The sequence below is a fragment of the Nomia melanderi genome, chromosome 12, assembly GCF_051020985.1.
Source record: "Nomia melanderi isolate GNS246 chromosome 12, iyNomMela1, whole genome shotgun sequence".
Lineage (NCBI taxonomy): Eukaryota > Metazoa > Arthropoda > Insecta > Hymenoptera > Halictidae > Nomia > Nomia melanderi.
In genome coordinates this window covers 8,118,205-8,142,007 of record NC_135010.1, presented here as the reverse complement: position 1 = coordinate 8,142,007, position 23,803 = coordinate 8,118,205, and the positions used below count along the sequence as shown (strand labels likewise).

At 38.0% G+C, this 23,803-nt stretch overlaps 6 protein-coding genes across 15 annotated transcripts; 3 read left to right on the top strand and 3 right to left on the bottom strand.

Annotated features, from left to right (window-relative positions):
• The first annotated feature begins 461 nt into the window (after positions 1-461).
• On the top strand, positions 462-4,184 carry LOC116426325 (uncharacterized). Its single transcript, XM_031975134.2, has 12 exons — positions 462-895; positions 1,073-1,150; positions 1,216-1,310; positions 1,393-1,470; positions 1,553-1,699; positions 1,794-1,869; positions 1,938-2,125; positions 2,283-2,427; positions 2,741-2,956; positions 3,207-3,325; positions 3,525-3,660; positions 3,730-4,184. The coding sequence occupies exons 1-12, from the start codon at positions 587-589 to the stop codon at positions 4,045-4,047; spliced, it is 1,905 nt and encodes a 634-aa protein (XP_031830994.2). The 5' UTR covers positions 462-586; the 3' UTR covers positions 4,048-4,184.
• On the bottom strand, positions 1,737-8,530 carry LOC116426326 (lethal (2) k01209). Of its 7 annotated transcripts, none has more exons than XM_076372774.1 (13): positions 8,311-8,530; positions 7,176-7,351; positions 6,981-7,111; positions 6,783-6,835; positions 6,060-6,255; positions 5,882-5,988; positions 5,639-5,824; positions 5,489-5,560; positions 5,132-5,383; positions 4,851-5,060; positions 4,590-4,775; positions 4,169-4,521; positions 1,737-2,141 (listed from the first exon to the last, which is right to left on the bottom strand). In XM_076372774.1, the coding sequence occupies exons 2-12, from the start codon at positions 7,226-7,228 to the stop codon at positions 4,204-4,206; spliced, it is 1,764 nt and encodes a 587-aa protein (XP_076228889.1). In that variant the 5' UTR covers positions 7,229-7,351; positions 8,311-8,530; the 3' UTR covers positions 1,737-2,141; positions 4,169-4,203. The 7 variants fall into 7 exon arrangements, with proteins under 7 accessions (XP_076228889.1, XP_076228888.1, XP_031830995.1 ...); XM_076372773.1 differs by lacking the exon at positions 1,737-2,141 and adding an exon at positions 3,636-4,041; XM_031975135.2 differs by lacking the exon at positions 1,737-2,141 and having other exon boundaries at positions 4,091-4,521.
• A 388-nt stretch (positions 8,531-8,918) lies between these two features.
• Positions 8,919-10,778, top strand: Rab10 (RAS oncogene family member Rab10). The gene is made up of 5 exons (XM_076372776.1): positions 8,919-9,061; positions 9,400-9,460; positions 9,516-9,654; positions 9,740-9,829; positions 9,913-10,778. The coding sequence occupies exons 1-5, from the start codon at positions 8,935-8,937 to the stop codon at positions 10,096-10,098; spliced, it is 603 nt and encodes a 200-aa protein (XP_076228891.1). The 5' UTR covers positions 8,919-8,934; the 3' UTR covers positions 10,099-10,778.
• Positions 10,779-11,225: 447 nt separating this feature from the next.
• Lfg (Glutamate NMDA receptor-associated protein 1 lifeguard) lies at positions 11,226-15,683 on the bottom strand. Of its 3 annotated transcripts, none has more exons than XM_031975140.2 (6): positions 15,470-15,681; positions 14,151-14,221; positions 13,611-13,697; positions 12,439-12,595; positions 12,101-12,371; positions 11,226-12,033 (listed from the first exon to the last, which is right to left on the bottom strand). In XM_031975140.2, exons 2-6 carry the CDS (start codon positions 14,200-14,202, stop codon positions 11,674-11,676), a joined length of 927 nt encoding a protein of 308 aa, XP_031831000.1. In that variant the 5' UTR covers positions 14,203-14,221; positions 15,470-15,681; the 3' UTR covers positions 11,226-11,673. The 3 variants fall into 3 exon arrangements, with proteins under 3 accessions (XP_031831000.1, XP_031831001.1, XP_031831002.1); XM_031975141.2 differs by lacking the exon at positions 15,470-15,681 and adding an exon at positions 15,357-15,440; XM_031975142.2 differs by lacking the exon at positions 14,151-14,221 and having other exon boundaries at positions 15,470-15,683.
• Positions 14,859-19,664, top strand: l(3)72Dn (UTP4 small subunit processome component l(3)72Dn). 2 transcript variants are annotated; one of them, XM_031975133.2, is made up of 4 exons: positions 14,859-14,970; positions 17,207-18,746; positions 19,019-19,321; positions 19,394-19,664. In XM_031975133.2, exons 2-4 carry the CDS (start codon positions 17,343-17,345, stop codon positions 19,508-19,510), a joined length of 1,824 nt encoding a protein of 607 aa, XP_031830993.1. In that variant the 5' UTR covers positions 14,859-14,970; positions 17,207-17,342; the 3' UTR covers positions 19,511-19,664. The 2 variants fall into 2 exon arrangements, with proteins under 2 accessions (XP_031830993.1, XP_031830992.1); XM_031975132.2 differs by lacking the exon at positions 14,859-14,970 and adding an exon at positions 16,571-17,127 and having other exon boundaries at positions 19,394-19,658.
• Positions 19,665-19,819: 155 nt separating this feature from the next.
• LOC116426282 (uncharacterized) lies at positions 19,820-20,781 on the bottom strand. Its single transcript, XM_031975014.2, has 4 exons — positions 20,711-20,781; positions 20,368-20,620; positions 20,204-20,288; positions 19,820-20,109 (listed from the first exon to the last, which is right to left on the bottom strand). The coding sequence occupies exons 2-4, from the start codon at positions 20,457-20,459 to the stop codon at positions 19,834-19,836; spliced, it is 453 nt and encodes a 150-aa protein (XP_031830874.1). The 5' UTR covers positions 20,460-20,620; positions 20,711-20,781; the 3' UTR covers positions 19,820-19,833.
• Between the last annotated feature and the right edge of the window lie 3,022 nt (positions 20,782-23,803).

The following is a 23,803-nucleotide window of genomic DNA, read 5'->3' as shown; positions in this document are numbered from 1 at the left end:
CTGTGAGAATTTTATTGTCGTAAGTGACATGACTGTAACATCAAAAATAAATACAAAGTATGTTCTTTACATGTAATTGGTGTTTTGTTGGTGACGGTACGAAATTTAAAATGTGGCTGTTAGCGCCATCTGACGGTGATAACTGAAACCTTCTTCAACGAAGAGGAAACAGTTTTTTTCACACCTGATAACGATAGGAAAGTTTGCACAAAAACATTTGTTATAAATATAAGTAATAATGATTGAATTTAAAAAATTTATCATTTTCTTTTTAGAATATAATTACATTGTTAATGAATGACAATAAATAATATTCCAACAACTCAAGCGTTAAATACGGTATGCATATTTGAAAATTACTTAATGACACTTGAAGAAGCCCGAGTACCGACTTACCCAACGCCAATGTTAATTAAAAACGAAACAATAAAGTGATTAGTGATCTGCTAATGAAACTGATACTTCGGAAGGTCTATGCAAGGCTTAGGGATCTTTCGAAGAGAGAGCAGAGTCGTGAGTCCGAAGAAGATCACGAAACCGCGACGCGAGATCAATAGCCTGAATCGAATAATTCCTCAAAAATAGGATGCCTGGTGGCGTCGTTTTTTTAGTGTGCATACCTACGTCCAACTACGAACACGAACTGATCTTCGGCGTGCCGCTGAAACCATTTAGGAAGAATGAGAAATTTGAGAAACCGGTAGACGTGCCGAAGGTAAATGTACGTCTCAGAGAAACAAGAACAAAAACTCAACTTTTGACGCTCGACAACGAGGACGAGGTGGATGATGTGGACATTGCCAACGATTCGGGAACCAGAAGGTTCCTTCGAGCTCGGGGAAACGACACTTCCGGTCTGCGAGGGAGGAGCCCTGTTTTTGTGTCGATGGAAACGGTAACAATATCAAAGATATGTGTAAATCACGGTTAAAAAATATTTAAAAAGTTATATAGTTTTAAATGCTGTCATTCTCTAAAGCATTAAAATTATGAATGATTTAAGTTCGACTAAGTATCGACAATTCATTATCACGCGCAATGCATTTCTTCATTATGTTTCGATCGCCAAAAGGTTTTAGAAGAGTTGCTGAAGAAACTGAAGGTCGAGCACATCGTCTGGTGCAAAGATAAAGAGGACATGTACTACGAGGTAAGATTGAAAATGTTTGATCACTATTATATTTGTGGTTGAATTCCACTTTTCTTCAAACGAAGGTGATATTTCCGGTCCCTGCCGGGGAACCATGCGAGAATTGCCTCCACTGTCTCACGGAAATGGGAATCGGCGTGAAAATGAACTCCATAGTAAGGTGACTTATCTTAATGTTGCCTCGAAACAAGCCGCGCAGAATGTTTTCAAAGTGTCTTCATTCGCTCTTAAACATTTCTCAGCGTGATTCCGACCCAGTGCACGTACAGTGGCATGGGTAGCGTCGGCTCCGCGGCCATTAAAGACGATTTGGCACGAAGGTTAATGTCGGAATAGAGAATTACTCGATGTAACGATTGAAGTAGCATCAAACCGCTACAGAATTGGGATTTAAACTTTCAGGCGAAAAGAGTCGGAAGAGAGGAAGAATGCTTGGGAAGGTTTCGTGGAGTCGATACGATCGAAATTGACAGTGAAACAAGTTGTGGACGGCGTTCGTAGCGGGGGCGATTTAACGTTCGATTATGTGTTATTGGTACTTACCGCGGAGTAAGAAATGTTTGTTTTTCCTTTAAATAATAAGGTGTTTTTGACTGAATTTTGAAATGACGGTATATACGATTGTTATTAAAATTTTCTGCAGTTGTCTTGCAGCATTGGGCCTCATCGAAAACAGCGCAACAAATGTCGTCGCGGCCATGTTGGTATCTCCATTAATGGTAACTTTAAAAAATTTCCCAATTTGAATAATTTTACACAATGCTATTCACCTGTAATACTTTTTAAGGGTCCTGTAATGTCGTTAACCTTTGGCACTATTATAGCCGACAGAAATCTCCAGTTTATTGGATTGAAAAGTTTGTTGCTAGGCATATTTCTCTCCATACTCTTTGGTTTCATATTTGGCCTCATTCTGGGCACTACTGAAATGCCGTGGGGGTATAACGACTGGCCAACCGATGAAATGAAAGGCAGGTATGTCCGTAACTTACTGAAATAATAAAAACTTTGTTATAATTTATAAGGAATTATTTTGAAGAATAAAAATCGACATATTGACTGTCATCGTCCATATAAACATTATAGACAACTTATGGAAAAAAATATCTAAAGATAAATATATCGTTCCCAGGGGGAATTACAGGTCCCTCTGGATGGGTGTGTTATGGGCTCTCCCATCTGGCACTGGAGTAGCTGTGGCATTGTTACAGGGAAGCAATGGACCCTTAATTGGAGTCGCCATATCAGCTTCCTTGCTACCCCCAGTAGTAAATTGCGTGAGTGACAAGCAACCAATCGATTATAAAAGTAATAGTTTCAAAGTCAAACATGAAATAACAAGATTACTTGCTGCATCTATGTACCTACTGAATTTCGCTCCAATGTAGTACATTATTCCAATGTACTACAATGTACTACATTATAGTTGCTACCATTTTTATATATTGTTGTTACCATTTTTGTTACCATTCCAGTTGTACATTGGAATAATGTAGTACAATGTACTACATTATAGTTGTTACCATTTTTATCGAAAAATCTAATCTCCTCGAAGTACCCGTTGCAAAATAACGAAACAAATTCTCATAGGGCTTATTTTGGGCGTTGGGGTGTATATGGCTGATCTATCGTCCGATTAAAATGCCTCACATGAAAGGCGAGTCCTACACAGATTACAACACTTCTTATGTTTACGTGTACACGGATTATTTGCCGGTCGAGTTCTTCTGCAATGGCATAATCAGCGCATGCTTGACCTTTATCAACGTGATGTGTATCTTCATCACGGCGATAATAGTTCTGAAGGTAAGTGAGGTCATCAGACGTTCGCTCAACTGAGATCACGCACGAGGCAGCGAAAATAATGCCGAGCAATTTCCCACGATAATTTCAGAAAACCGCCTTGGCGGTGCCGTTACACAACCGGCTACCACCTATAATGCTAGACCATAAACGTGTTCAATCTCTGTAATGCTGCTTTTCCCTTTTGCACCGCGCAGTAAATAACGCCATAGTTCCTTTCGCCCAATCACTGACCCGCGGTTTCCTCCAACAGATTAAGGAAGTCGCCGCTCCGTACACATCTACGCCGGAATTACGCCGATTCTGGGAACACGATATTCGCCTGGTTCGCGATAAGAATATTTCACGAGATAACAGCTCCCTGGATTCGAGGTAATTGAAGTTAAGCTTGATTGGGTATAGAATAAATTATACTGATAGAAATGGAGGAAACGTTACGTAAAAACATGACGACTATCGTCATGATGACTATTGAGTTTCATGGTCATGAAAGCATAACGAATTCCAAATAATTTGAAACTTTTTTATTTGGGTATTTGTTAAGATAATTATATTTACGGTTATTTGACAGCTACTACGATGGGTTGAGTAAAACGAAACAACGGGCGTTGGAGCAAACGTTGAACAAAGCAGTCCGCGAAGCAATTAACGACGAAACATTCCGAAAAGTGCAGAGATTGAGTTACGGCCAACATGGTCCTGAACAGGTATTTTGCTATTCTTTTATTTAAAATATATTATATAAGGAACTAAAGGAATATAATTATTCGATACAGTTTACTTCAAAGTTGGGTCTCCAAACAAGCGATGTGAATAATATTACAAATATTGGTCGCTCGGAGGAAACCATCTCTGACAATTTGCGGCCACCTGAGACTTTAGGAAATACTGGTAACACGAGTGAAGATTTGGCTGCACTAGATCGGCTGATCACGTATCTTTTGAATCAACCGAACGGTACCACTGCGGGAAACTTAGATTCTTGGCGTCGTTCCCGCCGAGCAAGCGCTCGCGGCTACAGACAATTACGCAGTACTGGCGCCGTTGCTGAAAATGGCGGTGTCGGTTCTAACATTGACACAACGCCACTTTAATAACGCAAATGTTATATAATTATTGGACAGTAGACACGTACAGTCCCGATTGTAACACAAATTTTATTAAAGATATATAAGACAACTGTATTTGCTTTATAACAACAGATTAAGTAATTACCTATAAATATAGAACTGAAATTGCCTTAAGCTATTTTAATTCTCAATCGCAGATGGCTCGGTTCCGAAGTATCGATCCCCAAAGTTACCGATACCAGGTAGCACGTAGAACTTCTCATTTATCACAGGATCCAAGGCGGACGTGACAATTTTGACACGTGGGAATGCGTAGGCAACAGAGTGTACGCCAGATTCTGCCATGAGTAACGACACAAGTAAAACATTCTCTTCAGCAACGTCATGATCCAGTAAAACTCTAATGGCCATAATGGCAGCAGCACCGGTCGCTACTGTTGCATCCATTAATATCACTTTATAATCTTTTATATCTTTTGGTAATCGAAGGTAGTAAAGCTGTAACATATGTCAGTAATATGTTACAGAATTTCTAACAAAACAAAGTAATATAAAGAGGTAATTACCTCTGGTTCCCCAGTTTGTTGATTGGTTTGTATAAGTATTTTCCCTATTCTAATATCTTTACATACGTCCCTAACAGCTTGTTCCATGGTTTCACCGGCTCGCAAAATGGAAACACCACATATTTTATCCGTGGCACCGCGTTTTCCATTATACAGGACTCCTTGAGGTGTTTCTATTGTTACATCCTTTAAGCAACCAATAAATCGTGCGTGCAACATAAAATATATTCAATTCGATAATTATATTTCAATGATACATACCTCAAAAGGCAAAAGTGATAACGCGTACTCAATAACCAAACGTATCAAACGTTTCGAATAAAATATAAATTCGTCTCTGTACGTTTCTTTGTTCCTTATAAATGTATGTAGACCTTTGATCTGTGGTGTATCCGGAAGCATGTAGAGAGAAGATGGCAATGGCTGACCAATATATGAGTGAGCTAACTTTTCTCTGAGTTTAAAGCCCCTCTAAAATATGAAATAATTGCTAAATAAATACGATCAATAGAATATAAATTCAAAAACCTGATTAGCCTTACCAGTTGCAATTGAGTATGCACATGTTGCACGATTAATTCTATTGCAACCTCGTTCTCTCCGCCACGCGGTACAATAATGTCCGCGTGAACCATTAATGGTGCTATATAATAGTAAAAAGCTGGTTGCACCATTGTAGTATACTGTTTTAAGACACCCACTAGATCCCTTCCCCTATCTGTTATATCTCTTCGTAATCGTCTGGCGAGTCTTACATCGGCATCGGTATCAACAAATATCTTCAGATCACACATCTTGACCAATCGAAGAAAGCGGATCAGTGGTAATTACAAATGGTAACTTACATTCTTTCTGCTTTTGTACCCTAGTGCGTTTGTAAATCCCGATATCCTGCTTACCTTTAAAACGTCGACATTGTAGAATGTAAATATTCCCTCAAATATAATGACATTGGCACCGTACATTGTTTTCTTTGGCATAAGAAGAAATTTAACACATTCAACAAAAATTTAGTACTAAATTGAACCAATTTGTCAATGTCTACTTACAGTTCTATTTTCCCTAGAATGAGTTACAAAATTATATATAGGAACTTCCACCATTCTACCTTCCTTTAAGCGTTGCAGTGTTGTTCTAAGAAGTTCAAAGTCAAAAGCATCTGGATGATCAAAATTGTATTCATTACATGCAGCCATTTCATGCTGCTTTTCATTTAAGACCTTAGTAAAAAGTGTCTACTGTTAATAGTAATTTATATAACTTAAGTAATAAGAAATGACAGTCTTTTATACTTTGTAAAATGAGTCCATGCTGAGTAATGTTACCCATGGTACATCTAAGGATTCTATAATTTTTGTTGCTACTGTGGTTTTACCAGATGCACTGCCTCCGCAAATTCCTAACACAAGACTACTTATAATTTCAAGTATCCTTTTATAGATACATATTTCGTATAAACATATTACCAACCAATTACAAAAGGTTCAACTTGTTGTCCTGCTGAATTATACCATGGAGGTCTACCAGCTGTGTATATGGTTCTTGTCTTACTTCTAAGTATGGATTCTGAAGATATTTTTTTATTAGACTGGGATAAGCTGGTAGTTCGCTGCCTTCGTGTCCTTGGGGAAATTTGAGATCCTGTTATGCAATTAAAGGTTTCCTTCTATAAAATATTTCAAAGTTTGTATTAACCTTTTCAATGAGGATGACGAGTTAACTCGTCATTCAAGTTCAATTTCACTTCTCATTAACTCTTCATTTTCATATTTGTTCAACAAATAATTTTTGTATTTCATTCAGGTGTGCATATTAATATAAACTATGCAATATTGATATGTATCATTGAACAATGTTTATCATATTAATTTAATTTACCTTGAATTGTACTTCTATGAATAGAAAATCAGATAGTTGAAAGGTTGAAGATTCAGATAAAGTCAGTCAAAGAATGAAAAAACTAAAGAAATATAGCATTCCATTTAAGGTAATTCTTAAGAATTGTAAATCAATAAATTGTCTCATTGTTAAGGTATATTAAAAAATTCCATTCATTCAGAATTCATATTGACTAATTATCAAAACTAAACAAAGGTGATAGGAAAATGAGGGTAGCAAGAAAGGATATAGGTAAGAAGGGGTAATACTTTTGGGAGTCTTTGCTGATTTTCTGAAATTGTACAAGGTTTTTACATCATTGAGCCAAGTGCATCCTATCTGCCAAACACAAGTGCTCCAAAGCAGCTCTGTAAATAATTAGTATACCATCCATTTATGTGCAAACATGTGTGACAGTTACATATCCAGACTTATAAAATGAAGAATAAGGTTTACAATAATATGTTTAAATTCCTAAAAGTGAGGAGATAAATAAAGTGATAATAGTCTTACCCGTGGAAAGTGGACGGGGAGACTGCGGTGTTGGTGTTCCGATGTCAGAACATCTATAATATTCAGCATCCTCGCAGAGCTCGTCGGCGAGACTGATCTCTCGCTCGCCCAAACAAACTTCTCCATCGTCACTAAATGACAAAGATTCAACAGTTTGTCTCCGAAAATCAAACTAACAAATCAAATTCTACTCACCTATCGGAACTCGCCGAACTCGGTGGATCGAAATAATTCATTTTAGCTGCCATATTCCTTGGTCACGTGCGGAAAACTATGACGCTAGCCACGCGAGCACAGCTTTTCCTTCGTACTACTGTTTATTCAAGCTGTTCACCTCGTGCGTCCGATAGTAACTTAGCGGAAACTGCAAACTGCAAAGACAAGTGACGACAACGTGCTATAACAAGACTGCATTGCCATCTATTGTGTACATTTTGAACCAATTATTGATACACCTGTCGCTCTTTACATTAAACCACCGACGAGATATAAGCAGACTGGACATTTCATGGAACTTCGTGTCCAAAAGTTTGAAATACCGATCGTGTAAAAAAAATGCAGACGTTTTGATATGCCCTCTACGATTTACGGTGGCGAGTGTAAGAATTATGTTCGAATCGACGCACAGAGTTAAGATAAATTTGTGGTCATGATTGTTGAACTTTTTCGTTTCACCAATAGATGACGATACTATTCACTTTTTCGCGCGTACTTCCCCATTTAATTAAATATCTTATTAATATACATCTACTGATTGACACACAACTTATTAAATGATAATTAAAATCATTATACAGAAATATTCATATTTTCAACGCATTTATTAAAAGTAAAAGGTATACGTTTTCTCATATGTAACTAATCACTTTAAAAAGATATTGGCTTATCTCATATAAAATATTATTTTATATTATTTATCTTAATAGAAGGAAATCTTTAGTTTAACAAATTTCTTTTATAATAGAAAGTAGTAAATATTCTTACTTGCTTCCATTATAAAATAAATGCATCATCTACTATATGTTCATAGAACATTTATTCTTACAGATTATGAAAATTTATAACATTTTGAATGAGACACCCTATATATGATTCGTGGCTTCTTAAACTCATTTACTCGTTACTAAATACATCAGAAATGCCTGCACACAACAACGACCATATGTGTAATATCCGCTGTGCATCATCGCCCCGTATCTAAATGTGGTAAACATTAAATATACTCTTAATCATTGACGTCGCTGTTCGTACATTCATCAAACGAGGAGCTGTTGACGGTATCAGTGAAAAAACTTCATTTTCTCATTACATAATTAAAGTTATTATTTACCTGATAATTATCTCGAGCGCAAAATTTCAAACGTACAGCGTCGCGGAACGTCGACGTTTCCATTTCGACACGCATCGATACAGAGCAAACAAAGTACAGTTACGTGCAAGTAGAAATGAACAGCGTGAAATCGATAAAATAAGCAATAACTTGGTGCTGATTTATGTATACATTCTATCTAACATCCGGGTAATTTAAAATCGTTCTTGCAGTGGTGGTGACCTCCAGTGGTAGATGGAATATTTGCAGTTGAACCCGGCGTAGTTTCGTGATTGTAACAACGATGAAACAGTCGTACCAGGAAATCATTGGTTAGCCGATGTACATTTGTGACTCGTTCAGACTCGTCAGAACGCAAAGTGCAAAGTTACCCCGATGCTTCTGCGTGCTGCTCTGTTGTGTGACGTCGTATTGTCTTTTAATAGTCAGCCCCTGTGACCGGTTTTTCCGTCGTTAAAGAGGCTCCGTTGTACACCGAGACGCGCCCTCGTCCGACCTTGAAACCTATAATCGTTCAGAGCATTCGATGTTCGAAACATCGTCTGGAAAAACCGTAAATCGTGCTCCACAGGTTCGACTTGTTTTGTTTTCTTGAGCGCCTCGTTAACGCGGAGCAACAGTGAAATGGCGAAAAAGACGTACGATCTGTTGTTCAAATTACTGCTCATCGGTGATTCCGGAGTCGGCAAAACTTGTATATTGTTTAGATTTTCGGACGATGCCTTCTCCACAACGTTCATTTCTACCATAGGTAAGAAATGCAATTACGGATAATTAATTATCCGACCGTAACGCAAATGTAACTTGCGAACCGGATCATCGTCCGACAGTGCAAATTCCTTTCGGCATAGTAGGTTATGCTGCCAAGATGAAATCGCAATATCGTACGACGAAAATGTGTGAAAAATATTCTTTGAAAAATAATTAAATATTCTATATAAGCGTTATTTTATTTGAATGTAAAACGCATGTCAAAAGTATAATTACAAACATTATTCTCGTGGAATGATTACTTGACAACACTGTTGTGATAGTTGATTGTTTCATGTAAGTATACATTAAATGTTTTGTTTTTTTTTTGTCACTTAGGTATCGATTTTAAAATCAAGACAGTGGAATTAAGAGGAAAGAAAATCAAATTACAAATATGGTAAGTTATGGAATGTTAAATATTTCTAAACACCCTTTAATCTATGCATTTACAGGGACACTGCTGGTCAAGAAAGATTTCATACTATTACTACCTCATACTACAGAGGTGCAATGGGGATTATGCTTGTTTATGACATTACTAACGAGAAAACATTTGAAAACATCGTCAAATGGTTAAGAAATATTGATGAAGTGAGTATAATTGATCATTTTTTTAATGGGGATAAATAGACATATTAGCTGCAATTTGTATTGTTTTATTTTTTTATCATTACAGCATGCAAATGAAGATGTAGAAAAAATGATATTAGGGAATAAAAGTGATATGGAGGACAGACGTGTTGTCACCACAGAAAGAGGGGAAGCGGTAAAATAATCAAAATTTAGTTATTATGATGTTATGAATTATATTTTATGAGCAAATATTTAATAAGTTAATGTAACTTACAGATAGCAAGAGAACATGGTATTAGATTTATGGAAACATCTGCAAAGGCAAATATTAACATTGATCGTGCGTTTAGTGAATTAGCTGAAGCAATATTGGAAAAAACACATGGAAAAGAACCCCAAGATGCTCCTGACAGGGTAACAGTTGATCGAAGGGTGGAAAGAAGTTCTAATCGGTGCTGCTAATTTTATATTATTTATTTTAATGGCGCATAATAAACTATATATCAGCTCGTGCCACTCAAAATAGATTTGTGGATAGATTTAGGGCATAATTTAAAGCATAATAGTATAATTAAACTCTTCACAACACTGCCTAATCAAATTCAATTTAACTTATTCGATAACAATTCAAACAAAACATGTAACTCAGAGTACGAAAAGGAACATTTCTCATTCAAAGAGTGAAGTTTTTAATTAAATTTGGGTTTCAAAGGGTGGGACATAAATGCTATTTGTCACTTATATAATTGTACTTACTAATATGTTTACTGCATGTATACAAATACTGAAGTTCTATCAGAGTTTTTATAAATAATATAAGAAATCGATAATAAGTACTGCTGATAGGGCTTTGTTTTTCATATGAAACTCCATGCGTTGTTGCACGAACAAAGTCAACTAGGAACAATTTATTTGCTATGAGGCTGCAATTTGTTACCATATTAAGAAGAGTGAGAATGAACGTGGGCTTTTAATCTTTAAAATCTATGTGAACATTGAATGCTTTTTCATACAGACATCACACTATATATATATGCTTATTTACATTTTAAGTTAAAATCTGAAAGCTTAAGATCAAGAGCTTTTATCCTATTTGTGTAAGACTAATTTACCACAAATATAAAAATATTCACAATTTTCAAGCACTTGTTTTCTTATTTCCTTCACAATAAATATAATGTATAATAATATTGGTGTATATATAATAATGGTACTGTAGAAGTTTTATTACAATGTACAGTTGTAACATTTAACTGAAATTATTATTTGAAACATTCATAACAGAAAATATAATTATTCGTCGATACTTTAAAATTTGTTTATTACTCGAATAATATTAATAAAGATTATTATTAACAGAACATCTATTTACTAAATATATATATATATATATACACATATATGTAATTATGCGTTTACATTTATAACGTGACTTCAAAAACTGCAACAATATTCAAATATTTCTGTACTAATCTAAATACGTATATAAACATTAAATCATTTTCTCGTATCAATAACCAAATCAATCATGTGCTGGATATAAGGACTCTCTACGTGTAATAACATAGTATGAGAAAAATAATTTATGGGATTTAAGGAAATTTGATGTAGATGAATAATACTTTTTTTAATAAAAATACAATAGATATGAGACAAAGAAGGATAAATACAGGTATTTGTAATGCTTTTACATTCATGAAAATCTTATACTCTTAACTATAAACCACAATCACCTTGGCTTTCAAGGTAAGCATAGGAATTACTTTGAATAGTAAGACTAGAAGTTAAACTTTAATGCATTCACTTTTTTCTCTGTACTTCTTGTAGTAGCAATAATTTGAAAATATGTAAAAGCTATTATTTCATAGAAATTAATGTTTGTTATATGCTGTAAAACTTTTCATATTTTCATTATTTATCTGTAATACTCTCTCTATGACAAAAATGAAAGAGAGTTAAAACAGAATAATAACAAATAAAAGCATTTTACGATTAAAATTAATCCAGCGACTGACGTAACTTTATATACCGTAATATTTAATCGTTCGATGCCCCAATAATGGTTAAAATATAAATGAAAATGTTAACAATATCCAAGTAAAGATTCAACGCCGCAAAAATATATTCCTCGGGAGAAATTGAGTATTTGTGTGAGCCCCCCATCATTAGTTGCGTGTCGTAGATCAAGTATATAGAGAACAGTAAGGCTCCAAGCGATGCATAGACCAAAGTCATAATGCGTCCGTGCCAAATCATTGCGATTAATCCAAAAACGACAAAAATTAATAACGCAACGAAAAGAATACCGTTTAAAGCAGTGAAATCAAATTTCGTTTGGAATGCAAACAATGTTAATCCAAGGCAAACAGCTGCTGTAATTCCAACGGCCAATAGTACCTATAAATATTTTAAAATGTATGGTAAACTATATGAAGTTAATGTGACAATGTTTTAACAGTCTTACCTCATGAGAGCTGTAAGTAGAAGCAGCAGTCGCTAACAGAAAACCTTCCGCTATCGTGAATAAGAATAAGAATATAAAATTCATTGGAGCTTTTCGTCTCACACTTGTACAGCAAGCCATACATATAATCAAAACTATAGTAACGGCAAAACATATCCAAAATAACTCTGGATGTGCCAACACCCAGAGCTTAGTAGGTTTATGGAAAAGGAATAATGCTATCATCGACAACGTTATCAGAAGTTGACACATTAGCACACTGTAAACCTTCCTGAAAAAAAGGATATCATATTACAGTTAAGAATGTTTCAAAATACAGTGTTAATTAACATACAAACCTAATGAATCCACGTCTGATTGAATTATTATCGAAGCTAAATCCTTTGACCTCATCCTGACCAGGATCTTCAGCATAATTTGAATCATACATGTTTGGATGTGCTGAAAATCCGCCCTGTGCTGGCGGTGGTCCTCCAGGAGGAATAAATCCAGGTGCTATAACAAAATCAAACAACAAAAATTATATAATTCGTAGAGAAATATTATCAGTAAAATAAAAGATACTAAATGTTTCTTATAAAAGTCAATTAACAATTGTTGCGTGGTGAAAAGTTGGTAGTGACTTTCCGACCTACCCTGTCACGAACTTAACCGTCTCAAGGTTGACAGAAAAATGGAAAAAGGTTGACTGAACCGCACTGGTGTTTAAATCGTATGTATTCATAAAAAATATACAAGATTGAGAGGTCTCGATAGTTGACTGCGGACTGATGTCCCGATGATATGCGGGAGTTGATATTGGGCCCGCTGCCGTGAGTGGACACGTTGATTGGTTGAAATTTACGAAAAAGATACGAGTGATAAGGTGGAAGAAGCAACGCGGCGGGCACATGCTGTTGTAGGGTGTCAATAGTTTAGCCCGTTGGCTGATTCATAGTGACAATATGGAGCAACGAATTCTGATAACAAGAACCGCGAATCCAAAGACAGAAGCGGACGCGACTCCGTGAATATCACGAAGTAACGTGAATTTGGTAAAAGACATTAGAAGTAGAGACGCCGTAGAGTCGTGAGCGAACTTTATAAAAATAGTGTTTGAGTTTTGTTAATATTAATAAAGTAGATACCACTTCAAATCTCTCGATCCTTTGAAATCCCTACACTATAAATGACGTAAAGAATTGGAAATTCCACACTGACCAACCGTTGTTCTACGCTGTCGACTCTCCCCAAGACAACGCACGACGGCCACGTGTCCGAAGTATGTATTTACAAGCAATAAACTCATAAAAAGCGTTAAGTTTATAAAATATGCGATTGCGTCGATTGCGACTCAATGGCATTACGAGCATATTGCCTGTGAGATAACAACAATTTATACCTTCATACTTTGTGTGTATTGAAAAGATTTTATTTGCATAACCTGTTTTTTAAATATATTATTTAATCATCCGTCTTCTTCAGGAAAATTATCAATTCATTTTGTGTGCATCATTAATATAATGCTAACCTGGTGGGATTGTTCCGTATGGAGGAGGATATCCAGGATTAAAGCCGTCCTGAGGTGGTGGATACCCAGGGTTTTGTTGAGGAAAACCTGCACAATTAAAATTCCATATATGAAACATCATACCATAATGAATTTTGCTCTCTAACGTAAGCATTAATGTTCATGAATTTCTATGCTCTAATAATAGCCACTAAACACTGTGCATGATTATAATAAATATTGTTTTCTTTCTCTTTAATAAATAACTTTAATAAATGGCAATAAATGATTCATTCAATAATGGGTTTGATTACAAGAATATTAAATTACCTTCTTTCTACAAATGTGCAAATACTATAACTCTATTATTAGCTTCAAATGATTTTAAATTATGATTATAATGTTCACACACTTGCAGATGATATAAAATGATGATTTTCACTTGAAACAAACATGATGTTTGTGATTTGCTAAAGCTTCTGTTGCAAGTATTAGAGATATAAACGACAATCAATACAGAAAGTACATAATCAAAACACAAAGAAAAAAGAAGAGTAAAACCTTGTTGTCCTGGATAAAATCCTGCACCAGGTGGGCCCTGCCAAGTTGTCATCTTTTGGTATTTCTTTTAACTGAAAAATAATCTATTATTGTAACAAAATATTGTTGCAAAAATATTAATGGAATATTGGCTCACGAATGTGTCAGCAACGTCCAAATTACAATATCACAGCAATCCCTTTACAACTTATTTAAAATCCTTATTATATACAATGATTCGTTATGAAACACATTAAAAATGACAAAAACATTTAAAACAATCAATTTATTAATATTTAGTATATTGATAATATGTAAATATAAGGTAATATGTTTAACAAACATATAATAGTTTAAATTTTTATGACATATATGCTTTCAATATCTTTAACAACCGAAAGAATAAGATGACCAATAGTCAAGAAGTTGTAAACATATTAATCTATAATATATTATAATTTTTAAAAAGTAAAATATTATCTTATCTCAATAATACTGAACAAACATTTAATATACATGATGAATCATACCTAAAATTGTTAAATTTAAACACTGACAGGCATGCGCCCACACTTATAGAAGTTTTTAAAGTAACATGTGATTGATTTAAGATAAATCTATGTCAATGTTTAAAAATATAATTGCATGTAACACATTTCAGTACTATAAATATGAGCTCTGTCACTTTCTCAGAAGATTAATATTAGCTGAAAATATATTTAAAAAACACATCAATTTAAATTTACATTCTATCTAGTTCTTAATTCCCTATTGGTGTCACTTGCAATTTAATATTGCTGTTAGGAAAAATACTAGTTTTCATTAGGAACACATATATACAGTAAGTACACAGAACACATATATGTATTTCTCTTAAATAATACCAGACTCAAAAAAAGCGAAACAAAAAAGGAACAACGAAAGCCACAGAAGTTACGTAGGTTAAACCATATTGCCTCCAGTTCAAAAACGGTCACCGGAAGTTTTTCTTTTTTCACGTATATTTAATTACAACAGACAATAAGTAGTTCCGGTAATAAGGTATAACATTGCGAAATAGTAAACAAAACCATGATGCATCACATTTCCCCGAAACGATACTTAATCGAACAAAACCTTAATGCGGGCATTTTCCATACATTGCTGCAATGTTCTAGAAAAGCAGTCTTTTTCGCAACAGCATTAAAGAAAAAAAGGATTTTGTTTACGATTGCACGTAATATTCACCGAAGAAGTTCACTGCTGTTTGTAAGTCAATTTGGTGCGTCATGCGCACTTTCTAGAAATGGTTACAATCGATAACTACATTCGTGCACCAAACAAATCAAACAATTATTTACCCTTTAAGAAAGTGGTTAAGATTCCGTAACGATGTGTTGAGCGGATTTGCTTGAAATGTTAATTACTCTGATGAATGTCGATAACGTTTACCCTTGCAGTAGAGTTTATACGTAAACGTCACGTTCGCAACAGTAGGAAGATGTCACAGGTCCCCCACTCATCAACCTTCGACTAAAATCTCACGCGAGTAACTGATATGAAGTAGGTTGGCTATTGGGAAGTCTTATTTCAGCTAAATTGCGCTTGCGTATTACGTTTTTCTTGTTCTGCTGTTTACCGTTAATAAAGTTGTTGCAGCACAGAATAAAGGTTCTAACATAATAATATTATAAAATTGCTTCTATCTCCGATAATCAATAAACGTAATTGATAATTTGAACATTATGACATCACTCTGAGATGTTTACATTAATATCTCATTAACTGATATTGCATTCTCCCTTTGGTTACTATATGTATATTAATATATTTATTCATATTTAATAAAACAAAATTTGTCATGTTTTTATACGTGAAACATATTTGTACATTTTAAGATGTTACACTACTTGTGTCATATACGTTGTTAATATGTTAACTTTTTACTTCAAATTTGTTCTATTGGGTATGAAATATTGAATTAACTTCGAAAATGAAATATTTTCATAGAAAAATAAACGTTGATCTTATCCTTCGGATAAATATTATACGAAGAATTTTCATGATTGATGATAAATGAATTTTACGAGTTTTCAAAGATGTGATTTCCTGGAAACATTGATAATATCGATTGTAGATTTACTGGTAACTTTATCTGCACTTGTGAAATATATTACAAGTTTTATATTATAGATATTATCAATATCTTCTTTTAGAATTGTACGCAAATATATTGGGAATCATTTGCAATATATGTAATATAGAATCACGTAATTCTATACTTCTCTATTTTTTTTTGTTTTTGTAATATCAGCTATTTCAATATTTGATAATGAATAATATCTAGACAGAAAAACAGTATATTTTGTATCTTATAAAATGTTGGATAGATATATAACGATTTTTATTAATGTGACATTATGTAATAGAATCTTGTTTTCATTAGACAATAGTAATTATACTATTCCGGTTTTCCTTCAAAACGTTGAACACCTGTTAATTTGCTGTTGCGTAATTATATGATATTGCCGTCTGGTCGGCAAAAGATTTTCACAAACTTTAAAAATTTATTTTGTTCAGAGTCATAAATGAATATGAACAATTTTATTGTAAGTGAAATACAATGTTTTGATGTATTGACAAACGTTAAATATTTTTAAATTACTCCAATTGTTTCTGCATTTTATCCTATTGTCACATTACATATGTCACAACGTTATTGATAATTTCAAGCATACCAAAAGCAAAATAAAACTAGCACTAAATAAAGTTGGTACCAATATAAAAACATGAAAAGATTCGTTCAAAGGTCCACGTGCGTGACAGTTGTGGTTATGTTTTCTAGTGTGTAAATATAGTTTGTACAATTAGATTAACAACATTTTTGTAAATGATTCCACGAATATAAATAAATCATGTCAACCTGTAAAATACATAATATTAGGTTCTATAATTTAGAACCACGTTCTGTTACTTGTTTATCTTATGAGTCAAAAACAAGGAAGTTAGCACTAGCGAGGTTAGTTTTTGAATGTACCTACTTGTGAAGCCAGTATGTTAAATATAATTATAATAAACTTTTTAATTTCTGTCTACAGAAATGACAATTCTATTGAAGTGTGGAATGTTGGAAATGCACCTTTTGTGGAATTTACGATAGCTGGTCACTCAGAAAACTCCATTGAAAGTATCTTGTGGATCGATTCAAGATTATTTTCAACTGGTCTTCATGGAATGATAGCAGAATATAATTTAACAACATTGTCTATTAAACACGAGGTTGCAGTCACAGGAGGTGCTGCTTGGTGTATGGACCTTAATCATAAGAAAACTTGCTTAGCTGTTGGTACAGAGGATGGATACATTAATACATTTAGTGTAACAAATGATTCTTTGATTTATGAAAGAATTTTTGATAAACAAAAGGGAAGAATTCTTTGTATTAAATGGGATAATACGGGAGAAATGATTTATACGGGATCCCTAGACACAATTAGAGTTTGGAATGCTATATCAGGTCATGCGATTTATAAAATGACGACTTCTAGAAAAGAAGCTAAAAAAGAAACTATTATTTGGTGTTTAGCGGTTACAGATGATAATGTTATAGTTTCTGGAGATTCACGTGGATGTTTATCATTTTGGGATCCCCATATGGGTACCTTAATCGAATCCCATGAAAGTCACACTGCAGACATATTAGCTGTTACATTATCTCATGATATGAACGTTGTATATTGTGCTGGTGTTGATCCTGTAGTAAGAAGTTTTTGTAAAATAATTACAAAATCTACTGGTAAACCACAATGGGTAAAAGGAATTGAAAGGAGGTTACATACGCATGATGTGAGAGCTCTGGTAGATGCAGACGGAAAGCTATATTCTGCAGGTGTAGATGGATATCTGGCTCAGTCAAGTTACCCACCCAAGGTTCTCGTTAAATATCCACCGTTACTCCAACTACCATGTTCTACTGTTTGTAGAAAATCTAGGTGCATTCTATTAAGATACACAAATTTTCTTGAATTATGGAGGCTTGGTTCTCCTGTTAAAGTGTCTCCAGAATCTGTACATCCCGGTATGTTTCATCAACTAGAAGAAGAGCCAATAAAGTTGTTGCAATTAAGAACAAAAGGAGATGAGAGTATCATTTCTTGCGCTATTAATAAAGATTCCAAAACAATCGTATATTCAACCGACAGTCATGTTAGAGTATTTAACTTCGATGTTGTCGAAGGAGATGCACAGTTGTCGAAGAATGAATCTGATATTTCTGCAACTAGAATACAGAAAATGTTGTTCAGCCCGAATGGCAAATTATTTGTGACGATTAACAATGATGGAAAAAAAAATACAGTAACATTATATAAAGTAGAAAAGAAACGTTTGAGGTACCTTGGTTACTTCTACACAAATGAGGAGTCCATTCTAAATGTTGGGATCGCTTGTTTCTCGCCGGACAGTAAATATTTCATTTGTGCCGACCGTCAAGGCGCAATTGCTATATACAATATTAGTGAATCTGTGAGTACGGATGCACCCGTGTCATGGTTGCTGCCTAAATACAGTTGCCCTCCAACAGCTATGGCTGTACAGAAAGATACTCTGAATTTGGTCGTTGTATATTCCGATCATAAGGTAAGAAAAACAGGTTTACCTTAATTATCGAATATCAAGACATTACAGCGGCGCAACAGACCGTCGTAAAACGATGAGTTAACAGTAATTACAGCAACCATAAAAAGAAACGTCTAATCCACCCGCAGCATTTCCTGTCTTTCATAGGGCTTGCACTAAATTACTGCTATAACTTCCATCCAATATCTTACCACGAGGAAAATTAAAAACCATAAAACGTCGCGTTTTATCGGTGATTATACTGAGTACTCAATCCCCGGCTTTCATTCCAGATTGTGGAGTACAACCTTCTGCAAAGGCAGTACACGAAATTCTCGAATAATTTGCAAAATCGACTGCCGAAGCAGTGGCTAGCGCGTTCGTTCCCTATAACGAATATAATCTTCGATCCGCGAAACGAGAACATTATAATACTTCACGACGACTCGACGGTGTACGTGATCAATAAATCGAATGAACTCCCGGATAAAGAAGCTAAGATACCAAGACGAGAAAATGGTGAAATTACGGAGGACAGTAGTTCCATGTTGAGTTCACAGTCCCAGCAAGCTTTCCAAGTTCTTAAGAAGTACAAGGTAATTTCTTTCAAGATTTTTCGTCGCAAGCTCCAAGTGAAAATAAGATGGTTTTATATACGTTATTTACAGCACCTGGTTTATTTAGACTGGTTAAATGACGAGGAAATGGTCGCGGTCGAAGTGAACCCAATATCTTTGACAGAAAAATTACCGCCGACCCTCAGACAGAAATGGTTCGGAGTGTAAATAAAGCCCTGTGTTAGCCCGACGAAATGTTATGTACAAAGTTACCCACATATTTTCTATATTAATATTATTCCAACATTTTTCATGTTTTTAAAAAGAAACACTGTCATTATCACGCTGTTTATATCTGAACTCCAACAATCTATTTTTTAATATACGTGTTGCAGTGTATGATGCATTGTATACAAAAAAAAAAGTATATATACATATATATACATTCAATGGTTTCATATTATTCCCTTAATTCAGTTTTTACGTACTGTAGAACTAATTATCTTCTTTCATATTGCATGCTTTATGGAAGTTTAACTTAACGTTACGCGTCAACCGAGAAAGATGAATCTTTGTTGTGTAACGCGGAACTCGTGGGGTTCGACGGGGGGTTCGATCGTCCATCTTGGCGAGATGTACCATCGACCGGTGAACTCGAGATTGTATTCCGGCCGGGTCGAGCGGAGGCCTACCATCCCGGATGTCGTTCTGGGAATGGCCGGCGACGGTTTTAGGGGAATCGGCGAACGTTTAATCGCATCTTCCGGCGGTTTGCGTTCGAAGGTCTCCGCCGGAAGTCCCTTCTTTCTGCATTCTTCGGCCAGCACCTACGGTCAACGACACCGGGAGACACATTAAAATTCGTGTACTGAGTATCGTTGACGCTGCATCGTGTCTCCCACTCGAACATCCACGCGGTACCTTTTTAAAAAATTCACCGGTCAGTTGTTCGTACTTTTCAGGCCAATTCCGTCGAAACATCTTGTCCTGTAAATTAACTTCTTTGCTAAAATTCACACAATCTTATTACCCGACAAATGATTTTCATTGCGCGATGGAAAAGTTTTCCTCTATCACATATGTACCAAATCTTGTCGAAGGTAACTGGATTCCTCGCGTGATCTCTCCGTTTCGAGATCTTCCAGTCCTCGATTTTATCTTGCACTTTGTCAGCCATTTTTTTATGATCTTTCACAAGAGAAACGAAAAGACTTCACAGTGTTAGAGGAGCGGAAAAAAGGTAACAGCGTAACTGCAAGAACGTCAGAGGGTAGTCCCCTGCTTCCAACGTTTCCTACGGTTTGTTCGATATTCTCGTTGCTATAGCCGATCTCGCCCCTAAAACCGCAAAGATCGTGCTCTCGATCTGCACGCTACTTCCTGTCATCATCTGTTACTCGCACGGAATAACGTCTCCACGAAACAAACCGTAATCTATTCTTTCGAGCCGACAAAACCTTATATCTTCTCGGTAGAAGCGACCGTCAGGTGGTTGTGTGTTCACGGACCGCCAAGGCGGAAGTTTTCCGGAGCGCAAGCGGCGGTCTAGGGATCGGCGTGCTATCGATTTCCAGTAAGAGCTGCATAAAAGGGAGCCACGAGTTACCGCGGAAAATCCCACCGTGCCACGTAAACCGAGCCTAAAGACCCTGCCGGGCTATAAACCAAGAACCGTTTAATCTCCGGCACAGTTGTAACTCGTGGCTACGAAGGCGTAGACGTCTCGGTTTAAGCCTGCAGGAAATAATCAAAGCGGCGATACCGCGCGGCAAGCAGTGGGTACAGCCTGTCGCGCGGGGGGCGGCACGATGCACGTGTACGTGAATTTAGGTGCGCCTGGAAACGTTCGTCTTGGTTCGGCGAGAAGGTAACGGTTTGGAAACCTTTGTAGTTGTGAGGTCGACCGGGACAGGGGGGAGGTGGCTGGTTGCAGAGGGTCTGGGGTGCGAGAGGAGCTAGGTACGGGGGTGGGCGGGGGATGGAAACGGTTGTAGAGTGCAATGCGCCGAGATTACGACTAATCTGCGCCCGAGACCGGTCGGAAGCGTAGTTTCTGTAACTTACATCGCTTAAAGCGTCAGCTCGTTCAACCCTCAAACTCCGTCGTCGCCCACTAGCAAGCACCCGGGCTCTGAAGGTTTTCTCTCCCTCCTTCCTCTGTTTGTCTCCTTCGCTCACTCCTCCATCCATCCTTTATCGCGCCTCCTTTTATTCGTCTCTCCTCCTGCAACCGCTTTTGCATTAGCTGGGACCGATTCCTTTGGGAAAATTGCATCCCGGAAACTTGAACGTTGAACAGACGTTACGCACCTGCCTTGTCTCTGACATCGGAAAAGGGACACCCTCTCCGTCGCGCGGCCTGTTTCATTCTTTTCCCTGGTACCTGGAAACTTCTCAAGAAGTGGACAACGGGCCCGGCCCACGCCACGACACGATAAGCCGATTCGACGGGGATCTATTATTTACACGTCGGCGTCCTCTTTCCTGTGAAAGCCGTCATCGGGGGAACGCCGCGAGCCGAAGGGATTGAAGGGCAACGGAGCGAGCCCGGGCCGGGAGAGATTCAATTGGCTGGAGCCTCCTGGCACTAACAGCTGGAATTAATCACCGAAAGATCGTCGATATACGGCAACCAGATAACGCGGGCAAAGGGGGGAGGGGGCAGGACACAGAGAGAACCCATGTACTTTCGGACACGCGAGGGTTGCGCATCCTCTTCCCCTCTCGCTCTCACTTTCCCTCTGTCTCTTCCTCTCTTCCTCCCCTCTGCACGTCGTTATCACGATACCAATATTCGCACTCTCTTCACGCGTGGCCCGTGTACAACTCGTGTATACCAATTGACGCCTGCTTCCCTTTTCACCGTGGCCTATCACCGATCCCCTCGATCGCGCCCGTACACGCCGCCCCGGTGATATCTGAAGTGGCCGCGCGTATCCCGCACGCGAGGCCCCGTCAACATCGAGGCTCCCGAGAGCGTGTTTCAGAGGAATTCCCGCGGCGATTCGCGTGCTGCCCCGCCACTTCCGCGTGCATCCTCAGCCTCTGAGTGTTTCGTGTCGATCGATCATCCTGCCTAGCGCGATACTCACGTAGCACCTAGGTACGTGTGCGCGGCGTGAACGCGTTCCTCGAGACGGCGGCTAAAGCCACGCGAGACCCATTGCGTTCCACGATCGCGGAAAATCGTCATTCGGGATGGTTCCAGGGATTGTCGTTCGGGAAGACCGTATCCTCCGGGTGCATGTGCGCGCGGGAACGAAGGTCAATGGGGTGGCGCGGAAAGAGCCAGGTGAAAGGAGAGGAGAAAGACGGACAAAAGGGGAGGAATGGGGAGACACAGGACACTGGAAGGGAAGAAGGGTAGGGGCAAAGGGACAGGGGCTGCGGAGAGAAATTTGCGGGATCGTAGATGTAGAGACACGGTGGGGCACGCTGTAAATTACAAGCGGAGCGCCAAACCGCTATGGTCTTCTCTCGGTGGCGCAGGGGTGTCTAGACGTATAGATAATGCCGAGTTTGTGCGGGGCAGACGCAAGCTAGACGGTCCCTGGTTCATCCAGCCACCCGAACCAGCCAGCCAACCAGCCAGCCAGCCAGCCAACCAGCCAACCGGGCTAGGCTAGACACATCGACCATGCTCCGTTTCTCTCGGTACCTATCCTTCTCTCTCTCTCCTTCTCTCTTTCTCTCTTTCTCTCCCTCTTCTCTCTCCCCCCTCTCTCTCTTCCTCCTTCTTCCTCTCTCTTCCTCTCTCTTCCTCTCTCCTCCCTTCTCACCCTCTTTCACTCTATCTCTCGTTCTCCGTGAGATTTTCCATCCTGTTCTATCCGACGCTATCGCGTTCCACCTATACCGTTGTTCTCCTTCTCGCGCCCAGCCATCCACGGGGCATACCTATACCGGGTATATACCAACCGGATTTCCCATCGTTTTCGTCGCACCGGCTCACGAACCCGAGCTTCCTCTTGCATTCGTCGCAGCAGGCAAGAGATGCAAATCCTCAATAGCATCGCCGCTGGATCCGAGATCCCATTGGCAGCGATCGTGACGTGGATGACGCACGAGTCTGCTCCCCGCCGCAGCCGCCGTCTTCCTTCTCTCCCGGCCGATCCGCCGCCTAACCCCCGCTTCGCCCCGGCCCACCGCGACTCGTCGCAGCCAACGAGGTGTGTTATCGCGCGACCTTAGAATTGTTCCCTTCCACGCTGGAATATAGGGAGCACCCGGCGACGGGTTCTTCTGCATTCAGGGAAAATTCTGGGCGCCCCGGTAGACGACAGCGCGCGGTCGCTGGGAAATGTTCAGGGAATTTTAATGGAACACGTTTCACCGGAGGGTGGTGGGGGAGTCATGGAGCGGGGATCCGAGTCGTCGGCCGACGCGTTGTTCCGGATTAGGAGATACGTTCGTCCGATTACGCGGCTGACTCTGGTACCCGCCGATAATGCGGTATCGGTGATTCACTCGTGACGAACTCGTCTGAGCGTGATAAGGAACGCTGTGGTCAGCGGAAGACTA